The sequence below is a fragment of the Neolamprologus multifasciatus genome, chromosome 22, assembly GCF_963576455.1.
Source record: "Neolamprologus multifasciatus chromosome 22, fNeoMul1.2, whole genome shotgun sequence".
Taxonomy (NCBI): Eukaryota; Metazoa; Chordata; class Actinopteri; order Cichliformes; family Cichlidae; genus Neolamprologus; species Neolamprologus multifasciatus.
The window spans coordinates 14,758,431-14,779,645 of NC_140459.1; the positions used below are offsets into that span (position 1 = coordinate 14,758,431).

The 21,215-nt window shown below is 39.2% G+C and overlaps 2 protein-coding genes across 3 annotated transcripts in view; one reads left to right on the top strand and one right to left on the bottom strand.

Annotated features, from left to right (window-relative positions):
• Positions 1–2,634: 2,634 nt before the first annotated feature.
• Positions 2,635–13,999, bottom strand: LOC146493172 (TBC1 domain family member 20). The gene is made up of 10 exons (XM_085147737.1): positions 13,742–13,999; positions 12,958–13,012; positions 10,894–11,024; positions 10,689–10,769; positions 10,110–10,296; positions 9,922–10,023; positions 7,256–7,397; positions 6,308–6,492; positions 5,367–5,476; positions 2,635–4,148 (listed from the first exon to the last, which is right to left on the bottom strand). The coding sequence occupies exons 1-10, from the start codon at positions 13,809–13,811 to the stop codon at positions 3,982–3,984; spliced, it is 1,230 nt and encodes a 409-aa protein (XP_085003863.1). The 5' UTR covers positions 13,812–13,999; the 3' UTR covers positions 2,635–3,981.
• Positions 14,000–14,294: 295 nt separating this feature from the next.
• dgat1a (diacylglycerol O-acyltransferase 1a) overlaps positions 14,295–21,215 on the top strand; it is a 28,973-nt gene continuing 22,052 nt past the window's right edge. The window contains exons 1-4 of one of the 2 annotated variants that reach the window (XM_085147736.1): positions 14,295–14,759; positions 16,458–16,545; positions 20,800–20,840; positions 21,117–21,202. In XM_085147736.1, coding sequence (XP_085003862.1) covers positions 14,494–14,759; positions 16,458–16,545; positions 20,800–20,840; positions 21,117–21,202 — 481 coding nt within the window. In that variant the 5' untranslated portion in view covers positions 14,295–14,493. The remainder of the gene's footprint in view (positions 14,760–16,457; positions 16,546–20,799; positions 20,841–21,116; positions 21,203–21,215) is intronic. The other variant, XM_085147735.1, reaches the window with a different exon arrangement.

Genomic DNA, 21,215 nt, shown 5'->3' on the forward strand with positions numbered 1-21,215 from the left:
AATAAACTTTCACTTTGGTGCTCTAAATATTTTATCTTTGTCATTTATTCACTGCTCTGCTCTATATGTGAACCACAGATCAGTACAAAGTAAAAGAATTGTTCAAAGATAGTTTGTAACAATCATCAGAAATGTGCATTAAAATGCTCATGAACTCTATGTGTTAACATACAGCTAAAGCATCTTTTTCAGGAAATTTGCAGACCTCAGAGAGAGAAGCGAGCAGTCATAAATTCACTGGAAGCTTAAAGGGTTTTTTTTAATAACAAGACACTTAATTCATAATCTGGCATGAAAAAGAGTTTCTTGATTTTTCTGTTATTTTTCTGTTACCGGGTGTTTGTCCTGCATTGATTTTCACTTGTTTTCATAATCAACATAGAATCTAATCATATCTGGCCAGATTGGTTCTTGAAATGAACTTTCAGAGGGATTTTGTTTAGCTACTACTAGGTGGAGTGAAAAACAGCTTCAAAATGCATGCAGGTCTCAGTTGTGATCTCAAGGGAAATGCAAGAAAAACAAGACACTGCAACTGAAAAGCAATAAAATAAAAGGCAAATAAATAAATAAATAAAATTGTGAACTGTTCAAGAAAGCTGATCAATAAAGTAAGTGTATGCACTACATGAAATTAATTTACTGCGAGGGTTCTATTTTCTGTTTGCTTCTCTTGAAATGAAAGTATTTAATGGTGTTTATTTATGAATTTAAATGAGCCTGAAACCTCCTTCGTCTTTCTTTTGACTGATCTCACTCAGACCCAGAAACAGGCTTCAATCATTTTTTAAGGCATGTGCCAAACTGAGACTGGGCAGGTGTTGGTGTGGGTGTTTTTGAAGTTTAACATGATTGCAAGGGAAAAAAAAAAAAAAAAAGACAAGGAGAAAGTATCTTAGCACGCCAAAAGCCAGGGGCAAGAATTAAATCCTCATTAGGATCTGGCAGCACTACCACTCACCTTGTGTGTTCATGTGTGTATGTGTGTTTACATGGCACAAAATAGAACCACATAGTAACATCAAACACAATCGTCAAAGTGTTTTTCTCAGCATATTAAAACCAAGCAGCACTTTATGAATAAGCAAAAACCAAAAAATATTTTCTGAATACAACTGATTTATATAAATCATGTGTCAAAGCATCATAGACACACAGCTACACACAACCACTTTAAAAGTACAGCCAGTGGTAACAGACATTACTGCATTTAGGTCAACAGTAAATGTTCCTTTTCTATATATTACTCTGAAAAGTATAAAGTTACACTATATGGACTAAAGTATTGAACCACACGTCTAAATTTTTGAATTCAAGATGTTTTCAGCCGCATTGGGTATAACAGCGAGCACCTAGCCATGCAGACTGCCTTTGCAAACATTTGTGAAAAAATGCACTGCTCAACAAAAGCTCACTGAATTAGATGGAGGCCTGCAATATTTCTCGATTTCCTGGCATGGTTCAGGCTTTACAGGGTTAACATCGGCAGAAAAACGCACCGGGAGCTTCACCTCATGGGTTTTTAAGGATGAGCAGCTCCTGTGGGTGTAAAGTATAGCTGGCAGTCTACTTAAGTCCATATGGTGTATTTCTCTATGTGAACACTGAGAGCACTCTCATTTCTGTCCAAGCACGGTGACTTCCTATGGTGCCTCAGTGAACACTTCTAACCTTCAATGAATTACAACTTGTAGAAACAAATTAAGCAAATAACATGTTTTGTGTGAGTTCCAGAGGTGCAGGTGGGCAGATTTCAGATGGAGCCAGAAATCGATCTCGTTTCCAGTCTTCATGCTAAGCTGCCTACAGTTGTCCAAAGAAGTATCTTCATCAAACTCTCAGCGAGGAAGCAAAATGTCAGTTCATTCCTTTCACTCCTAAACTGACTCATGATAACTGACACAAGCAGCTTTTAAAATCTAAGTCACTATGACCTGCACAGATATAAATCTGTAAACCACAAACCCTTATTAACCATTTAAGCCATTCCTCTTATTTGGTTATATTAAACACATATTCATACAACCCTGTCATTATTTAATATATCTAAATAAATAGCCAATCAGATTGTTGCTCGTAAAATAAACAATTTGACTGTTAATGAGGCACAGAGAGAAACAAAACATTAATAGATAAAAACACAGACGACCCAAACATTTTTAAAAGAAACAAAAACTAGCCTGCAACTAAAGCTAACATTTCCCATTTCTCGCTTTTTGCACAAGTGCACATTTAATGCATTTATACTGGACAATCAAATGTACAGCTAAGGCTATTTGAACAACCAGCACAGGATTACCGACTGACTTGCAGACCCAGTTGACAGTTTTCTCTGATTTATTCTGATATATAATGATTAACTTATTTTCACCGTGATGAATGCTTGGGGCCCAGAAGCTCTAATTTACTACAGTGAAACTGTAAACACAACTGATCGTGCACGGCTGACTTCACACGCAGAAGAAATCAACAGGGCAGACTGCACGGCGAGCTGTGCAAACATGTGATACATTCATATCTGATGACAGAGGAAGCAGTGGGGATAGGCTGGGTGGTTGGGGAGTGTTGTTACTTCAGCAAAGCCAAGTTAACCGAAGCTTCGGTACATGCTTGTAAAAGCTGATTAATTATTCATGATTTAAGTCTAACAGAGAGCATGCATCGCTGTTTGGAAGGAAACCCCTCACACACCCACGCGTGTACCTCAGGTGGAAGCGGCCTCTATTATTAATATTCGCTTTTCAGGTTATGAAACTCTGTGATTAGCTTTGGCATTAACAGCATCTAAGTATGTGTGATGTTATTCGGGGAGATGCAACGACTTCCACTAACACAAACAAATATATTTAAATAAAAATCTTTGAGTTACAGAAATTGTTCAAATTGTCCACTGATTAAAGCTAAACAGTCATTTTTAAGCTGCAGAAAGCAAAAGATGAAGATGAGGTACTTTTGCTCTAGTGATGGCTGTTCGGGGTGGATGTCAGCGCAAACCTGCTAAATATTTTAGGAATGTAAAAGTACTGGTTTCTTCCCCATATTCACTCAGCGCGGTGGGCAGCAAGCAGCAGCAAAACTGCAACTGAAAACATAAAAAACTGTTTCAATACCTCCTGCTAAATGATTTTCCAAAAAGTATTACTGCTTGCATAAAGCGACCCTTGTTACTGAGTGCAACGTTCATATTTTGATAGCGCAAAAGCTCATTTGGGGTGTCACGCTCTACTGTAAATTTAACTGGCTGCCACCTGGAGTAAAGCAATTAATACAAGGCTCACAAGCAAAATCTCCACCTCCATTGCTCCATCTTTCTCTTTCACTTCCCTTCTTTGCTAGTAACTAGAAGCTTTTAGCAGAAAACGCCGCTCTTTAATAATTTGTACTCATGTGTCACTGTGCTGGCTTTGGGCACTTTTGGCTCTCAGATATTGCTGCTGATCTAAAAAGCAACTTTAACAGAAATACACAAACCGGGCAGGACGAACTAAAAACAAGTATCAGCAAAATAATCAGCTGACAAGAAATAGATACCAGCAGCCTGAAACAGCAAAAATGTGTTAGTGTTTCACGTGCACGGACGGATCCTTATGTAAAGGGCCGCTGACAGGGGGACATGCATAATCCCCTCCTATATAGGAGCAAGTCACCCAGACTGTAAGAGCCACAAAATGACAACTAACCCTTTTGCTTTGCACCCCTTTGTGACCTTCATCTCTTTGTCACCGGTTTGGCTTTCTACTTCAGTTATCCTGCTCACACACACACACACACACGTGTACAAGAATCCTGAGGCTGAATTATAGAAAACAAGCCGCATGCTTGTTCAACGTGGTTTAGTGGCAACAACCTGTTTGGCACCAATATTGTTCCTCCTCATTTTCTTCACCATCTCAAGATAAGCTTCAAGTTTTTAAAAATGTGCACCTATACTGCATGTGTCAGTGTTCTTGCTGAATAGTCTGTATTCCCACCACCACCACGTCAGAACAGTTGAAGTAATGCCTCAGGTCCCCAGTCCATGGCGGTCTGAGCCACAGCGAACACGGCTGCCCCGAGTGTCGCGGACAGCCCCCACACTGCCATCTTCACCATCCTGTTTCCCCTCCTCCACAGCTGGCCTTGGTCCCCGGGCAACGCAGCTTCCAGGCCTGCGTGTCAGGAGGTTGCGAGCATAGAATAAGGAGGAGCACAAAAACTGCAATATTTAGGTTTTGAAATTTCGAAAGGAGCTGCTTCAGTCTTATGATTATTTTGGATGCTGTAGTTTGACTTTTTTTTTTTTTTTTTTTTACTACTATTTTAAATATTAGGTTCACCCTTCAGCGCTAACAAACAGACTACATCTTCTAAAAATGTCCATGGAGTTAAATCAACACAAATCAAAAAACACTTTAAGCAAAAATTGAATATTTTAAGCTTCGTGGAGGTTTCCTGCCAGGCTGCATTAAGAGCGCATTATTTAACATTTAAACACAGACCTTGTGTGTGGAATTTTAAACTTCATGCAGTGTTAAGCCAGTGTTAATAAACAGACTGACTTCTGACTTTTTTTTTTTGCCTTTTCCATCACTCCCAGTGTGTCTATCCTTTGTGGCTGCAATTTGAATCAATTAAAAACGGCAAATACTACAGAAAGGCAACCCCCCCCCAAGATTTCAAACACATGGTATATCTTTGATCAATGAAATTAGCTAAAATTGGACTTGAGTTACAATAGTGTTGTAAAACCACTGCTTACAAGGTGAAGGACGATTTTTCATAGTTAATGAGAGGCAGAGAAGAAGAAGGTTCTATAGATCGGCCCTCTGTGTGTCCGTTATGCATTTCATCTCACTTGTAATTGAATTTTGATGAAACTATGGGGAATTGTGTAAATAAGCTTTAATATTACTCTGCTTAGTCTGAGGGGAATGATACAACATGTTTGTGATTGCGTGTTCATCTTATACAAGCTGCTAAAAACCTACGGGAATAATGCATCTTTTTGTTCTGTTCTGCCATATTCAAATTTGCACTTGATTGGTCTGATGGGGGTGCTACAGTATTTGTTTACTTGTTATTGATTGGCCCAAAGGGAGGTGCAGAGATTGTGGGCGATGGCATATTTGCTGTTGCCTTGTTTTGAAGAATTGTGTTTACATGAGGTGGAAAAAACAAATGTAACAAACTGAGGATCCAACATCCAACAAATTTTCTTCATACAGTTCCACAGTTGATAATAATAATAATAATAATAATAATAATAATAATAATATTTTGCCAACTTCAAAGAATTTACTTTTACCATAACCATCTACATGTCTGTACCCTGTATGTGTGAAGACCTCCTTCAGAGTCAGTAATAAGATTACAGAGGCTATTTTTACCATGTCTGGAGGTGGTGGAGCCCTGGGCCTTTGTGAGACGCTGGAGAACAGAGTCCGGCCTCTGGCGGAGGGTGGAGAGCTGAAATGCCTGGAAGGTGCTGATGGACCGGCTAAAGAAAGCAGAGGAAGAGAAGGAAAGCAGAGGGAGATTTAGTTAGTGATGGAGAACAGAGGCAGGTCTAAGGTGAAGCATGGATAACTGGAATGATGTGAAAAGATGGACTGATGAATAAAGTGATGGATAAAGACAGGCGAGGAAGTGAGTGGTAGACAATTTCAGAGAACTGCTAACTCAATATCTCATGTGTATAGGAAGCTCAGAGGGTAATGTATGGTGAGACATCAGTATCTTTCAGTGTGTCAGTCAAGGCCTTGTGTCACTTCATGCCCTAAACAATGACTGTATGAGCCACACTGAAGGACACTGACAGGCAGAAAGCGACTGATGGCTGAGGATACACAGTGAAAAGGAGACTGTTATCATGCCTCTAAGGCTACCCCCTAAAAAGTTTAAATATGTGAAAAATGTTCACATAGAACCTCTCACTCACACACACACTAAATGTCCTGTGTGTGTTAGCAGCACCACCGAGCCAGTCACGATGTGCTTATAGAGCATCAACTCTCAGTTGATGAAGGAATGACATTACATTACATGCTTTTTCTGCATTTATTAAATATTCAATTAAATTCTATTTTATTTACAAAGCACCAAATCACAACAACAGTTACTTCAAGGGGCTTTACCATATTGTAAGGTAGAGACTCCAAAATAATACAGAGTTTAGATGACCCCCTATGAACAAGCACTTGGCGACAGTGGGAAGGAAAAACTCCCTTTACACAGGAAGAAACCTCCTGCAGAACCTGGCTTAGGGAGGAGTGGGTTGAGGGGATAGTAATGCCCAATTAACAACTTTATTAAACTGGCGTGCCCTCACCTCTTGCGAGACTGCAGTGCTGCCTGCTTGGCCAGTAATGATGGAGGGTACTTCTCGAACAGGTCCTGTGCCTGGCCAATCAGAAGCTCGTATGGGAGATCCTGGGGGATACGAGAGAGGAGGTGGTGGACCATGGCCATGTCACACTCTGTCTGCTTCACCTCCTTTTCTCTGTGCAACACAATCTGAGGAGAAGAGGAGCAAAGCACCAGTTAAAACTTTTAACCCTAAAGCAGATCACTCTGGGTAACACTTGAATACCAGACTGCATATATAGTACATTAGCTTGCGTTGTTTGTGAGGCGAAGTAAGTGCACTGCAGACAGATAAGCAGATGAAGAGTTAAAGCCCCATGCTGTGCGCTGTACTCTGCCTGGGAGGAAACATGAACTACATTCTGCTTTGTTGTTTCACACACTTCAAACAGAGCTCTCCCTCTGCCCAGCCCCTCTAAACACACTCACACATACACACACACACACACATAAAAACATCCTCAAGTGCAAACAAGAAGCCACTAATCAAAATGCACAGACTCTACAGTTAAATAACACAAAGGAACAAAGGACTTGTGTACACTCTCGACATAACATACTTCAGCAGACAGAAACAATCCAGCTGGAAGTAACACGCATGTATGGCATGCAGCAGTTAGTGTGGAGGAGCAGATGAAAAAAGTCAAAATGTTTTCCCTTTGTAATCTGTTTCCGTGTCCTTCCTACTAAAGCTCTCACATCAGTCAGCTCTCTCTGCTCATTCTTTTTCCCTTTCCTCTTTAATCCCTCCCTCTGTACCCCTCTTTCTCATCTGTTCATTAGGAAGTATCCAATTAACTAGTCTGATGACTTCACAGTACTCTGCCTCACTCTGTGTGCGTGTGTGTGTGTCAACATGTATTCACGTGTTCTGGATTACTGACAAAACAACCTCATTGGCTCTCGCCCATACCGTAGCAGCAAGGTAGATGGGCATCAGGGGATGTGAGGCCAGGAAGAAGTCGTACAGTCTCAGGGTATGCTTGAACTCTGAGAGAACATGGCCGTACCATGTGATGAGCCAGGAAAGTGCAAAGATGGTTCCAACCTCCGCTCTGAAGACAAAAGGCACATTTCATCATGTTACCTTATTTTAACATTTCATTTGATTGTTTTTTTGTGTAACCCTGTTTATACATATATCTACGTTCATATTTGCCCTGTTTGATCCTTTCTGAACTATTTTGTATTTATTTATTTATTTATTCTTGGACTTCTCTAGACTGGTTTTGTATCATTCGCATTTCAAAATAATCCCCACTTATTTACACTGGGTCTTAGTGCAGCAGATGGGTGGGGCTGCTGTGCTCACACCCATAGCCTGTGCCTAAGATGACCACATTAAAGATATTTTAATACAAATCCAAAAACAGAAACATTTCTGAAACCATAACAGTATATACTGTACAGTGTTGCCTCTGTACACCACCACAGCAGATTTTGATTAAAATAGCTAATATGTGATTGATGTTCACACTTTTAGCTGTAATTCAAGAAGTCTTACAGAAAAGTATTTCATCAACTATTTAGACATTGCAGGCATTTTTATAGATCAGAGGCTCAAACGCAACCTGAGAAACTAACATTTTACAAACGGGGACTGAAAGAACATCATCAAATATCCCTGTACTGTTAGACATTGATTTTATTCCACTTTCTCTGTCTTGAGAAACTCGCCAGTTGCTTTTGCAGTTTTCTTTGGACTCTGAAGTAGCATCCATATTTGGCTGAATCTGAGCAGACAATATAGCCCTGTACACTTCAGAATTTATCCTGCTACTTCTATCAGCAGTCACACTATCAATAAACACTAGTGACCTGGTTCCACTGGCATTCATACATGCCAATGTCATAACATTGCCTTCACATGTTTGACAGATGATGAGGTCTGCTTTGGATCATGGGTTGTTTCTTTCCTCCTCCATACTCTTCTCTTCCATAATTCTGATATGAGTTCATCTTGGTTTCCTTTTTTTCCGGAGCTGTTTTAGATGTTTTCTGGCAAAGTCTAATCTGGCCTTTCTGTTCTTAAGTGTAAGCAGTGGTTTGGACGTTTCATTGACAATGACACACCTACCTCCTGGAGAATGTTCTTGACTTGGTTAGATATTGTGAAGGATAATTTTTGTATTTTTAAACCAAGGAAAGAATTTGTAAAAATCAAGTGTCTTATTTGGTCTTCTGGGCCTTTTGGTGTTGCTAACTTGGACTATGTTTTCCTTCTTTTTAAAGATGGACCTGATTGTTTTCTTGGCCACATCTTAAGTTTTGGAAGTCAATGATGTTCTATTATCACCCAAATTTCTATGAAATAACAAGACACATTTGAACCTTTCATTGTTTGGGAAGCCAACCCCTCCCCCCCAAAAAAAATTAATTTGACCACAATAAAGGTCAGACTTGTGTGTCTGACTCATGCCTTTAAGTCACATTTTAAACATGTGGTCAAGTATGAAAAGTGAGAACGTACAATCACTCTTTCTTAATATATGACTGCCTGTTTTAAGTGATCCAATGACACAGGACATGTGGATCAAAACCAGAAAAAAAGAAAACCTCTGGATCTGAGTTGGTCAAAAGCTATTTTCCCCCCGCTCATTGCCTTTAATACATATGTCATAATCCTGAAATCCTGACCACTTGAGATATAAAATACAGAACTGAAAGAAAAGTATGTTTTTTCAACCTCACATATATCCTGCTACTGTGCCTCAAGTAAAATAACAAATTAGAAGTTTCCGATCAATACTGGACAGGAGAACTGAGCGACAAAGAACAAATGCGTGCTAAATAAAGGGACTGACAAATGGAAAGAAGCAGGGACTGATAGATAGAGGAAAGGAGCAAAGGGCAAAGATCATGTGCGATGGGTTGGGTAGGGATTGAAAATGAAGCAGGAGAGAAAGAAAAATAAAGGTGAGCAAAAGAACAAGTACAGAATAAAAGAGGCAGAGATAAGAAGACAGACAAGGAGAAGAGGAAGCGCACAGCAGAAAGGGTGACTGAAACTTTGAAGTAGGGTGTTGTTTATCCTGCTGTCTTCTCCAAGTGCAATGTCTTGTTTTTTGTGCTTTTTCTGTTTATGTCAGCATGTATGTGAGACAGGTAGTTTGCAAATATGGAAGTTGCCAGTACAGTATCAATTATGAACAGGCAGCAAGACAAAAAAAAAAAAAAAAAAAAAAAAAAAAAAAAAAACTGCAGACATGCACGCATCAAAAATACTTTAAAGGGTGATTCATTGATTTGCAAACATTTCCATCCGCAGTCCTACACACATTATCTGCAGCAGCTGGCTATTTCTTGACGTCCTTTGTTTTGTGTTTTAACAAACTGCAAATTGTTCATATATCATTTTTAGGTGAATTCACTAGTGTCTCGCAAATAAAGTTAAATGTGGTGTACACCTTGGCAGGACAGACAGGCTGTTGTACCATTTGATAGCTGAACTCCAACTGCTGATGCGTTTTCAGTAATATTTTAATTCAATTGCAAATACACTAGCCGTTTCTCTCCCTGTAAGCATTATAGGTAAAAACCAACACTGTGGTGCCCTCTAGTGGTCACTACTTTTTGTACCTGATCATGAAGTTATGCAGTTCCAAATCAACCTGCTCCAAAATAGGCATCAGATAGTTTAAAATGTGTTTGGTGCTGTCCATGGTAGGATCCATGAAGTCCCTGCACAGAGAGAAGACTTGCAGAAGTTGGAAAAATTTTAACTATACATAAAAGTATGAGAATCAGCAGGAAATAAAATATCCAACCTGAGGTGATAATTAGACAGTGTGTCCAACAAGGCGATGGCCATTCGTTCCCCAACTACCAGCAGCAGAGTGACGGCCACATCATGGTAGCCTTGGTAGTAGTGCAGCTGAGTGTTACGCTTCAAAACCTCCAGTATGATGTCAATGAGCTGCTCCTGAAGCACTGCTCTCTCCGTGGCTGGCATACCTGCAGAAGAGCAAATGAGCAGTGCATTTATGTAATCCAAAAAGAGACGCTAGAAAGGGTTTATTGTTGGATTATTAGAGTTCAGAATACAGAATCCAGTGTTTTCTATGGGCCTCATTCTGCTATGTTGCAAGATTTTAAAGGCAAATGTGCTTGCTGACTCTGTAAACAACAGTAGTGCTGTTGAATTTAAAATACAACAACACTCTCAGCTCAAAAAAGTGGGAACTCCTCCTGTGAAGATTAAACTTGGTTTATAAATTACTCACAAGATAACTCCATGTTGCTTTAAGGTCAAGGTTACAGTTTAACAAATGGCACATTGCGCTATGCTGCTATCTTTAGAGATAAAACACACCTACCTACCTACCCACCCACACCCACACACACACCTTTCGGAAAACGCTTCATCGACCTCCTGACATCAAGGACTACTTGGTTGTAGTCTTTGTGGTTCTCCCTCACATCTCGACCTACAACAAAAGAAATGTTTCCCTTATTGTTGCTAGCATTGTTTGCACTAGGAGCACTTAATTTATTACTTATTTATGCAGTTCATCAAACACTAACCACGCATTAAATTAAGTGTATACTAACCAGGTTTATGTGGTAGCTCATAGACATTTATGTTCAGTAGTTTGGGCCATACTTTTCTCCTTAGCTCATCAGTGAGCAGTCCTCCTTTACTGACTGCCGCTCTCCTCAAGGTCTCAATGTCCACTGGATCACTGTTCATTCAAAAGCCAAAATTAGACCATTTTTATATTACTTAAGGTCTGCTCATAGTATCTAAAATTTGTACCAGTTAGAAACTCCTACCTCTGATTTAAATAAACTAAGAAAACAGCTAATGCATTTTTTGTAGAATTAAAAAATTACTATGTTCAACAGGTCAGCACTATTTATATGTTAATGTAATTTAAATTACTTTCACAGGCTAAAATTTAATTGGAGTCATTTCAAGTAGTTTAATAAAAATTCTTTTAAAAATTACTGCCTGAAGTCTAGAACACATGTGCATGACCAAATATTACTTGATCATTGAAGAGAATTCCCCCAAAATAATAATAATTCTCTCTTGAGCTCCTTTTGCAGTACCCTTTTGGAATTTCCACCGCTGTCCAATCAGATTTGCAGAATTTGGCTGAATCTGAGTAGAATGAACCCTGCTGCTTCAATCAAGAGTCTCATCACTATAGACTAGTGCCCCGCTTTCACTGGCAGCCATACATGCCCATACCATAACATTGTAAACACTGTGTTTGACAGATAATGTGATATCCTTTGGAACATGAGTGGTTTTCTACTTCTCCATACTTAATCCCCATCATTCTGGCACTAGTTAATCTTATTTTCATCTTTTTTCCAGAACTGTTGCCACTCTTTTAGATGTTCTCTAGCACAGTCGAATACAATTCTTGAATGAACCGGTAGTTTGGACCTTATTGTAAACCCTCTGCATTTCCATTCATGAAGGTGTCTTTTGATTGAAGACCTTAAGAATGAAACACCTACTTCACAAAGAGAGTGTTCTTGATTTGGCAAGATCTTGTTTTGGCATCATCTTGCCAAGTGAAGTGAATTCACTGGCTAGTGATGAACCACATGATTTTGATCACTACTAAAGTTTCTGTGTTCGCTCTCTGATAGGTTTATTTGGGGATTATTCAGACTAATGATGGCCCCTGTCACTTTCATCAACATCAGTTTTGGACTTCAAAATTAAATTCAGATGAACAGCTCCAGACTGAACACCTCGAATGAACTCCAGATATTTTATCTGTGTAATTTGTCATGAATTAATGAGGGAGCAGGCTTTGCCTGGCCATGAAAGTGCTAATCAGTCAATTGTCCAATTACTTCTGAGCTCCTGAAAATAAGGGACTAGCTATAAAAACTGCTATAATTTTCAAACAGTTAATGCAATATCTTTGTGAAACCCCTTGAATTACAGCTTAAAGTCAGCACTTCAATCACATCTTGATTGTTTTATTTCAGTTTTAAATTTGAAATTCACTGGGGTGATGTACAGAGGCAACATTAGAAAACAAAAATGTATCACTACCCAAAAACGTGTGGACTTAACTGTATAACACATTTTAGGACACAGTTTAAGTGTATTTTTTTAAAACACAAGAACAGTTAAAACAACTGTTCTTGAGAAATTAGTCTGGCTGCTTCTGCCTCCTCTTTATAGTAAAGTCCTTATGATTACATCATAATATTCCTGAACACACCAGAGTAATCACCACATGTGCAATCATGTTAGTATAAAAGTTATTGTCTGTTGATAAATTAGTGCCATCTAATTGTGAAATAGTGTATTGGATAAGAAGGTAGAGGGGATTTCTCCAGTGGAAATATGCCTTATGCCCTGGAGTTGTAGAACTATCTGAGGTATTTATTACCATAGAAAATATTGAAAAAAAGATCCACTTTTTAGGCTTCTAAAATGATGAAGAAGATTGTCAGGATTTTCATGTTCGCTGAAGCAACTATTTTCCTGTTTTATTTCACTCCTAGAACATAATACACAAATCTGAATGTCCCATGACTGGCAGCACATAGCTCAAGAGTGTAAAATTGCTCTTCATCTGCTTAAATTTGCATGTCCAGTTTTTGTGGTGTAAGCACACTCAAGAGACACACTGTGATATTAACCTGATCAAAGCCTGATGGATCTCAGCCAGCTTTTGCTTCCTCCCACAACCTGGCTCTGCAACAAACAGGCAGAGATGAAGGTGTAAGAAAACAAAGTAAAAGCAAGTGGTATGGATGAAACAGAGAGTTGTGCGAGAGCGTCCACACAGAGAGAAGAAAAATGGATAAGGACAGAGACTTGAGGATCACGTTTAAAATCACACTATTATGGCTTTGAAGGTAAACCCAAAGATTTATACTTATTTTACTAACCTGCACAGACAAACCAGGTGTTTCTTCATTCATTTCATACTAAAAGACATTGCCTTTTTTAAAAGTCATTTACGCAAGGAAAGCCATTAGGATCAATGATCATAAAGTTATCTAAATGCTATGCTTTAGATTGCAGCCAGTGTGAGTTAAACGCAAAACAAGTGACAGCTTTGCTGGATCGCTGACCAAAAGCACCTTTTCCGTCTCCTCCCTGCCAGACTGTCAGCTGTAAATTTCCAAGCAGTCCAGTCTGCCTGACAGGCTGCCACGCAAGCAGCTGAAGTTTGCTCTTACTTTGCTCTTGTAAACAAAGCAGCACATTTTAGTTGCTGTCACTTGACTGCAGTAATATTAGATTAAATTAGAATTAGCTACATAGTCTAGTCTGGTCTAGTTTTGCTTGCCTGCACGTACAGATGTTATCGAAGCAGTCATCGTAATAAAACGGTATAACTTTAAAATAAGACGTCTTAAGCGACTGAATGCAGTATCTCTTCTTCAAAAACAAAGTCTGTTAGCTGTCATCGCGTACCTCTTGTGAAAGATCCATTCCCATTCACCACAACTCCGCCGTTCTGTTTCTTCCTCTTGAGTCTTTTCATTCCCTCTAAAAGCAGACTACGGAATCTCCGAGTTTACACCGTAACATATGTGAGTTAAAGAATTAAAAATATGTACGTAAACAGGTGAAAAAACACTGAAAATACCTGTCCTAGTGACGAAGCTTCCCTCAACAGCTGTCGCTACTTAACTCAACCGAGCGAGCGTTCTCAGCTACAATGCAATTGGTCAGAAATACCTCGTGACCAAAAGGACGTATACTATTGGTTTTCCTTTCACTCGCACTGCAACCTGACTTGATTACAGATTTGTAGTCCATACATGTGAGCGACACAGGCAATTATACTTTGTATAATAAATGTTGAGACAGAAATGTTCTTATGCAGTAACTTTTTTTATAAGGAAAAAAGTGAGTGTTTGTATCGTAATTGCAAATAAGTAAGAAAAAACGGACAGGACACTGTGATTGCTTTATTTTATTTTTTCTTCACGAACGGGGGATGTCAGCTGAAAATACAGAACTGGCAACCCTTCTGACAAATGCACCTTGAGCCGTCGTAATGAACCGCCCCTCTCATTACCAGCGCTCACATTGCAGGAGGAAGAACATCCCGCTGCTGTTTGTTCAGCTCCTGTTGTGAAGTTACTGAGGGACAAACGAGCGGCGGGCAGTTTGACCAACAATGTCGAGCAGGTAGAAACAGCGTGACTGAAGCCCCGGAAATGAGCGAAACAGCCGAGACGAGAGGGCCCGTAACCCGCCGGAGGAGGACGACCATCACCAGCACCAAGCAAACCAAGAGGCAAGACGCAAGGGAGAAACCTTCACCGTGTTCCTCTAAAGAAAAAGCCGCAGACAAGGTCCAGAAGCATGCGAACAACAACGGCAATGTGGAGAAAGAAATGGGGAAGTCAACACAGCAGCAGCAGCTCGCAAACAGTCCGAAGAAGCAGAGGAGTGCGGTAGAAGATATCAACGACATGCTCAGGTAACCTTTGACGTTAACGTTCCAGCATTACGTATAGACGTTAACGGTAAATTGTTAGCAGATGGGTACATCTCATACTCCTCCTCCCCTTTTCATTCATGTGTAATTTAGCCAGAGTCGTTATTCTTCCTCCATTGTTTCCTGTAGCTTAATTGCCGTTTCATGACAGGTTAGCGGGTACTTATTTCTTACAAAGCTGTTCTTGAGCTAGTGGGCATATATTTAAAAAAAAAAAGACTCAGTTGCAGAAACCCAAAAGTTGCACTTAATCCTAACATTTCCATAAGCTTTAAATACCTCCTTTTGAGTTGCCTTCGTTCATCCCTCTTTATTTCTGCATTTTCTACATTTCTTTAATAGCCTTGCATGAATGCAATCTGTGAGAGTCTGGCACAGGTCTGGGGAGCTTTTTTATTTCCAGCTTTATAAACAAACTGACATAACTTTCATTGCTTGCTTTTTTTATTAGCTGGAGTTTGCTCTTTTGCCAGGCCAATAATAAATAATTTAAGAAAATAGTCAGCAGATCGATGGAGAGTTTGTCTCAGATGTCTCTAATTTTGATGCAATATAAAAATGAATAATAGTAACAGACTTCTTTGGCAGAACACTCACTCACTTGTGGAACAGAGGTAGGGTAGCTTTGAGTTTGTATACAGGGTGTGTCAGGAGAACAGGTAGGGTATGACCGACCTTGCTGCAAACAATAGCCCATGCTTCACCCTATGGGCACCACACCATCTTCTCAGATCTGCCTACCTATTTAAAGCATGCATTTCTTTAGGTTGAAGCCATGCCTTCTTGATTACCCCCATGGAATTTCTACATCCTTGTGATTGGTGTGAAGGCCAGGGTCCTAATACGACACTTTAATACACAGTAAAAGGAAGGTGATTTTAATTTGTGATTCATTTTTATTTTAATTGGATCCCAACCAGCTGGCGTAGGCAAGTGATGTGTTCTTGTGACACATGCTTTGGCAATAGCATGTCTACTGTTTGCATGCATTTCTGCACGTTTCTCATGTTGAGTGAGTCTCCTGGCACTATGTTAAAAACCACTTTGGTTTTTCCTCCTTTATTTTTCCATCCTCTTGCCCTCTCTACAGTTTTCCTAACTCGCTGTTATTGCTCCATCTCCTCTGACCAGTCTTCTCCTCCTCTGTCCTTGTTCACCCTTTATCACATATGGCTGTGTAAAAGTTCCTTCATGGTTTCTTGATGAACAGCCTCAGTTTTCTAAAGCATAGATTGGGGGCAGTGCCATGTAAACCTTTTAACTGCAGTGTGTGATTTATCCACGTAAAAGCTGGTATAGAAATTAAATAATTTTCCTCTGATCCTAACTTGAAGTTCAGATTAACTTTAATGTCAGATTATACCACATTGTTAAGTGTATTACCACCTGGAAAGTGGTAATCGGTCCAAGAAAAATAAGCTAAGTAAGGGAAGTTCAGCATAGCTGGTCCTCAACATGAAGTCACACGTGTGTCATTTTTGAAGGATTTCTCAATGTGTTAATCATAAATGACTCACTCTGAGTTATCGGTGCATTGTAAGAGTTGTAAAATCAATCCTGTTTCTCTAACTAGATTTCCCCCCTTAGCTTGTGGAGACAGTGAGACAGGAAAGAGTGCTAATCATTTGATTATAGTCTAAAATTTAATGGTGAACGTGTCAACTGTGTGTTTTTCTGCAGGTGTCACAATCTACAGGAGTCTCTCTTGAGCTCAGCCAGCGGCTACAGCAACTACAGAGGAATCCTCAACTGGTGTGTTGTCATGCTGGTGAGTTAAACCTCATTACATGTCCACACAGAAATGAAAATGTATGCCACCGTTGCTTCGAAAACTGTGTAACATTTAGAAAGTTAGACCCCTCATTCACCTAAATCTTACTGGTCTGGACAAGGCTCATGCAAGAAATCTCAAAGAATTACTCTCTAATCTCAACAGCTCATGTATGGTTATTCTTATTCTTTGCCACCCCTCTCTCTCACTCACTCACTCAGCCACTCACTCACCCACTCACTCAGCCACTCAGCCATCCAAAGTGTATAAAACTACTGCAGCAAAACAAAAGTTCCAGCCCACACAAAGTACACATCCCTCTGGGCTTGCTGTTAGACCTGTTGTTACATTGACTTTTTGTGACACATTAACTTGTCGTGTTGTCTGCAGGAACGCTGATAAATCGACTTTTGTGTTATCTCTCATAACACTTGCAGATTAGCCACATAAGTACTTTTTTTCTTTTTCTTTTTTTTTGGTTTTGCTCTGGCCTGGGTTGCCATTTCTTGTAGATATTTCTATATTTTTGATAAGAGGCGTGTTTGTAAGCTACAGTTTAATCTCAGTGAGCTTGTTTGAACTTTCTCATCAAAAGTGAACTTTGTTAGGTGGGCTTATATTACGCGAGGTCTTTAATTTGATGGCCAAATTGTTTTCCTTTTATTAGTAATTTAGGACAGCGTGGCATCGCAGTGGTTAACACTCTCTCCTCACAGTAAAAGGGTCCTGTCTTTTAAGTTTTATTTGAGTTTTTTATATTGGGCAAACAAATAAATGAGCATCACGCAAAACATGCAACAAAAAAACAAGAGGTTGTGGGATTAGAATCACAGTAAAATAGAAAAAAAGTCATCTGCTCCAAAGTATGTAGATTTTTTTTTAACAGTGTGAGTAAACACTTTTTTTTTTTTTTTTTGGCTAACTGCCCGTAGGACCTTTCAAACAGTGTTTATCTTTCTTTTAATTCATGTGGGAAAGCTGCAAAATAACATAAATAAATAAATTAGAACTCTGGAGATCATTCGTGATGATTCTTTCCAAAAAAGTTGACTCAAAATGCTTCAGCTCTAACTTTGATCTAACTGGACCCATATCTAATATTGTGGTAATTTCTTTACTGTAAATTTTTAGTGAGCTAACATCCTTAACAGTTATCAATTCTATGAAAAACTCAATTTTCTAGCTGTAGCAGGGACATTTTTATTAGTAATGACAAAGAAATTCCTTCATTCACAACAGCTCACAATGTTTGCTAGTATTGTTATTGTTAATGCTTGCTAGTTATTTGAAAATAACATTTGCTGGAGCTCCTTTTAAAATAATTGAAATGGTTTGCTACAGTGTATGCAAAGACTAACCATTGTGGCTGCCATACTTTGTAGTACTACTAGCATTAATAACTAAATTGGCCAACCTGGCTTTCATACAGCAAGATACTTCTGTTGAAGTTAGCTGAATGCAGGCATTTTAGTTAAATATGTCATGTCCCTCTGTGTTGAGGAGACTTCAGGACTGTTAACCTCATTTAGAAACAAGAGCTTCTGCCCCAGTCCAGTGAGGGAAGTGTTGGTGTCTGTCTCCAGAGACAGCCTGCAGTGCCCCAGAGAATCCTGTCAGTTTTAGCCTTATAATAGGCATCTAGATTTAAAAATATCCAGTTAGCTGTAATCTACATGAAAGGGAATTCGTGTGTGTGTGTGTGTGTGTGTGTGTGTGTGTGTGTGTGTGTGTGTGTCCTTGTGTAGATGTACTTGCATGATTGCTCTGTCTGCATGTATCTATGCAGATTTCTGTATGTATGTATTTGGGTGGTTCTATGACAGGTTTATTCCCGTTTTTGAAGGTTTAGATTGCCGTTCAGCACATCTTTCACTTTGTGGTCACCACATACCCAACGGATGGTGTTCACTTTAGACGTTTTTCAGAGGATTGTTTAGGATCAGGCTGTAAAAATGTAAAGTGGACCCCCAGAGCCTTGAATGTGTGTATATTTAGGAGTTCAGTAAGTTGTGTACTTTGTCCTCGATAACAAGGACCATCAGATAAATTCCTAAAATGTCAGCTGTAGAAGTGCATGCTTCTAGAGATGGGAATATAGATGTATTTTGTGCCCTCTATGATTTTTTATTTGTAAGATTTAACACAAAATAACAGGGAAAAACTAAGTTTTTAAGAAAATAGCCCAAAATACTAGTATGAAATTCTTCTTGTGAGAGAAAACTCAATATTCTTGGTACTCCATCCTCTGCATTGCTGGCAGGATAAAATACTTCTCATGTTGTGTAATTACTGAGCTGGCATCATCTAGTATCCGAACCCTGGGAACAAAGTCTACATGGGATTTTGAGACTTCCAGAATACCTTTTGTTTATATTTGTCTTCAGCACATGCATAGATTATTTGTTACCATTTGTTTTGATTTGTGATCTGATGAAAGTGATTCTGAGGTTCATGAAACATTTTTTTAAGCTTTGTTTTAGAATAGTCTTATTTTCTGATTGTTACCTGATGAATCATGATCCATTTACAGAGACCTCTAAGAGAAGATCGCTCGTTCTGCTGCAGACCCATCTGCTTGGCAAATAGCTGCATACCAGATGTTGGTTTTAAGGTGTCCCCCTTCTCCAAAATCAGACCTGTTCATTTTCAATTCGAAAACTTCATTAGCTACTAACAAGGCACAGATGGCTGCGACCAGTTCTTCTTCATCTTTGTTACATGGTTTAAGACACAGTATTGAGCTTGTTGGTCATAGATGTGGGAAGAGTACCTGAGACTTAGAATGGTTCATTGCATTGTTCCAATTGATTTGCAGACAAGTAAACCATGTAAATAGTTTATATGGCCACAGGCTGACAAGGTCAGTGCACCGTGACGTAAAGCCTGTTTTAAGATTTGATCTTTGTTCTCACCTGTTTTCTCAGGGCATCTTTGCCAGAGACCAGGTTCAGTGAACATCAGTGGCTTCTTTCATTGTTAAAATTACTATCCACCAGATCAGAGAGAGGGATGTTCATTTTGCATTATAGATTGTTCAAAGAAAGTACAAGTGGATAGAAGTAATATTTTGATTTAATAGTTCTATAGTGTAGTTTGATAGCTGTATATTATGTGATTTTTTTTTAAAAATGTAGTCTTATTAAAAGCATTTCATTTTCTAGAACATTATAAATGATAACAAACATAACATACACTATAGTAAAGTAGCTTTTGGACATATTAACCTTTTTCCTTCACCCTTCCCAGAGCGCAGAGATTTTTGCCCCTGTACCCAGCCTTTATCATTACTGTTAATTCATCCTCCTGAGAATCCTATGACCCTCTGATCCTATGACTTATAATATCCTGTGCTGAAAACTGACATCCCATCAGTATTTTAATGGTGTGCATAGAAAGGGCAAACGGTAACAATGAAAAACACTGCGGTGGAAACAAGTAGTTTCCACTGCAGGAAGTTGGGGGGGGGAAAGGCAAATCTTTGTAAAATCTTCAATGTTGCAATATTCTCTACAAACGTTGCTACAGTAAATGTGTGACATGCTACAGTGGCCTCCTCTGTGCTGAAGATTACTGAGGTAAAGGTTACTGGTTTGGACTACAGACAAAACCACATTGCTGCCGGGGTTTGGCAAGCTGGTGGGGATATTCACTGCAGCATGACCCCATTAAGTGTCATACACCAAATGTCGTCATTATCTTAACTAGCTTAAGCAGCTAGTGACTAATATAAAAATGAACTAGAACTGTACAGATCCCATATATAATGTTGCTTCTTTAAATCGTGCAAAGTCTAGCGTTATCTTAGACTCTCTGATAGCCCCGATGGCTGAGATAAAGCTGGACTCTGAACTTAAATATACAATTTAATAATAAACTTGTTTTGCTCGACACTTTCTATCAGATCGCGCTTCAGCAGGGTGTCAATGTGAACAGCAGGAACATGTGGCTAAATTTAGCTGAGGATCTAATCTATTTATAACTCGGCATCTAACATTTTTATTTCTAATATCCTCCTCCTTAATGAATTCCAGCATAAGAATAAATGTGTTTTGTTTGTTTGTTTTCATCAAATTTGAATAGCAACAGTTTCAATGTGTATAAACAAACAGTTACATCTGCACGTTGAAGATTCAGACAGTGTTTTGTTTTCTGTTTCAGCTTTTTAATGAAGATCAACTTTGAAAAATATGCTTTGAAATTTTTCTATAGTACGAGTCATGTTAATATTGTGTCCTGTTGCATCTTTCTCAGGTGCTGAGTAATGCACGACTTTTCTTAGAGAACATTATAAAGTGAGTATACACCTATATTTATGTAGCTGTTATGGGGGGGGGGGGGGGGGGGTGTTTAATCAACAAAAGCTTACATATTGAGAACTGCTTCATGCCCGGAACAACTTGAACTGTTGCTGCAGTACAGATGTTCTAAGGCATGAGCTTGTTCCAGGTCTTAGGTTATGAAGCTTATTTCCTCTTGTTCCACATCAGCTTGGACAGGCTCCAGCCTTCTGCATCACTTTAAGAGATGACTTCCTATAGCTGTAAAATATATTTCTGTTCCTTTTTCAGGTATGGCATCTTGGTAGACCCTATCCAAGTAGTGTCCCTCTTCTTAAAGGACCCCTACAGCTGGCCAGCAGCATGCCTAATAATTGGTACGGAGCCTTA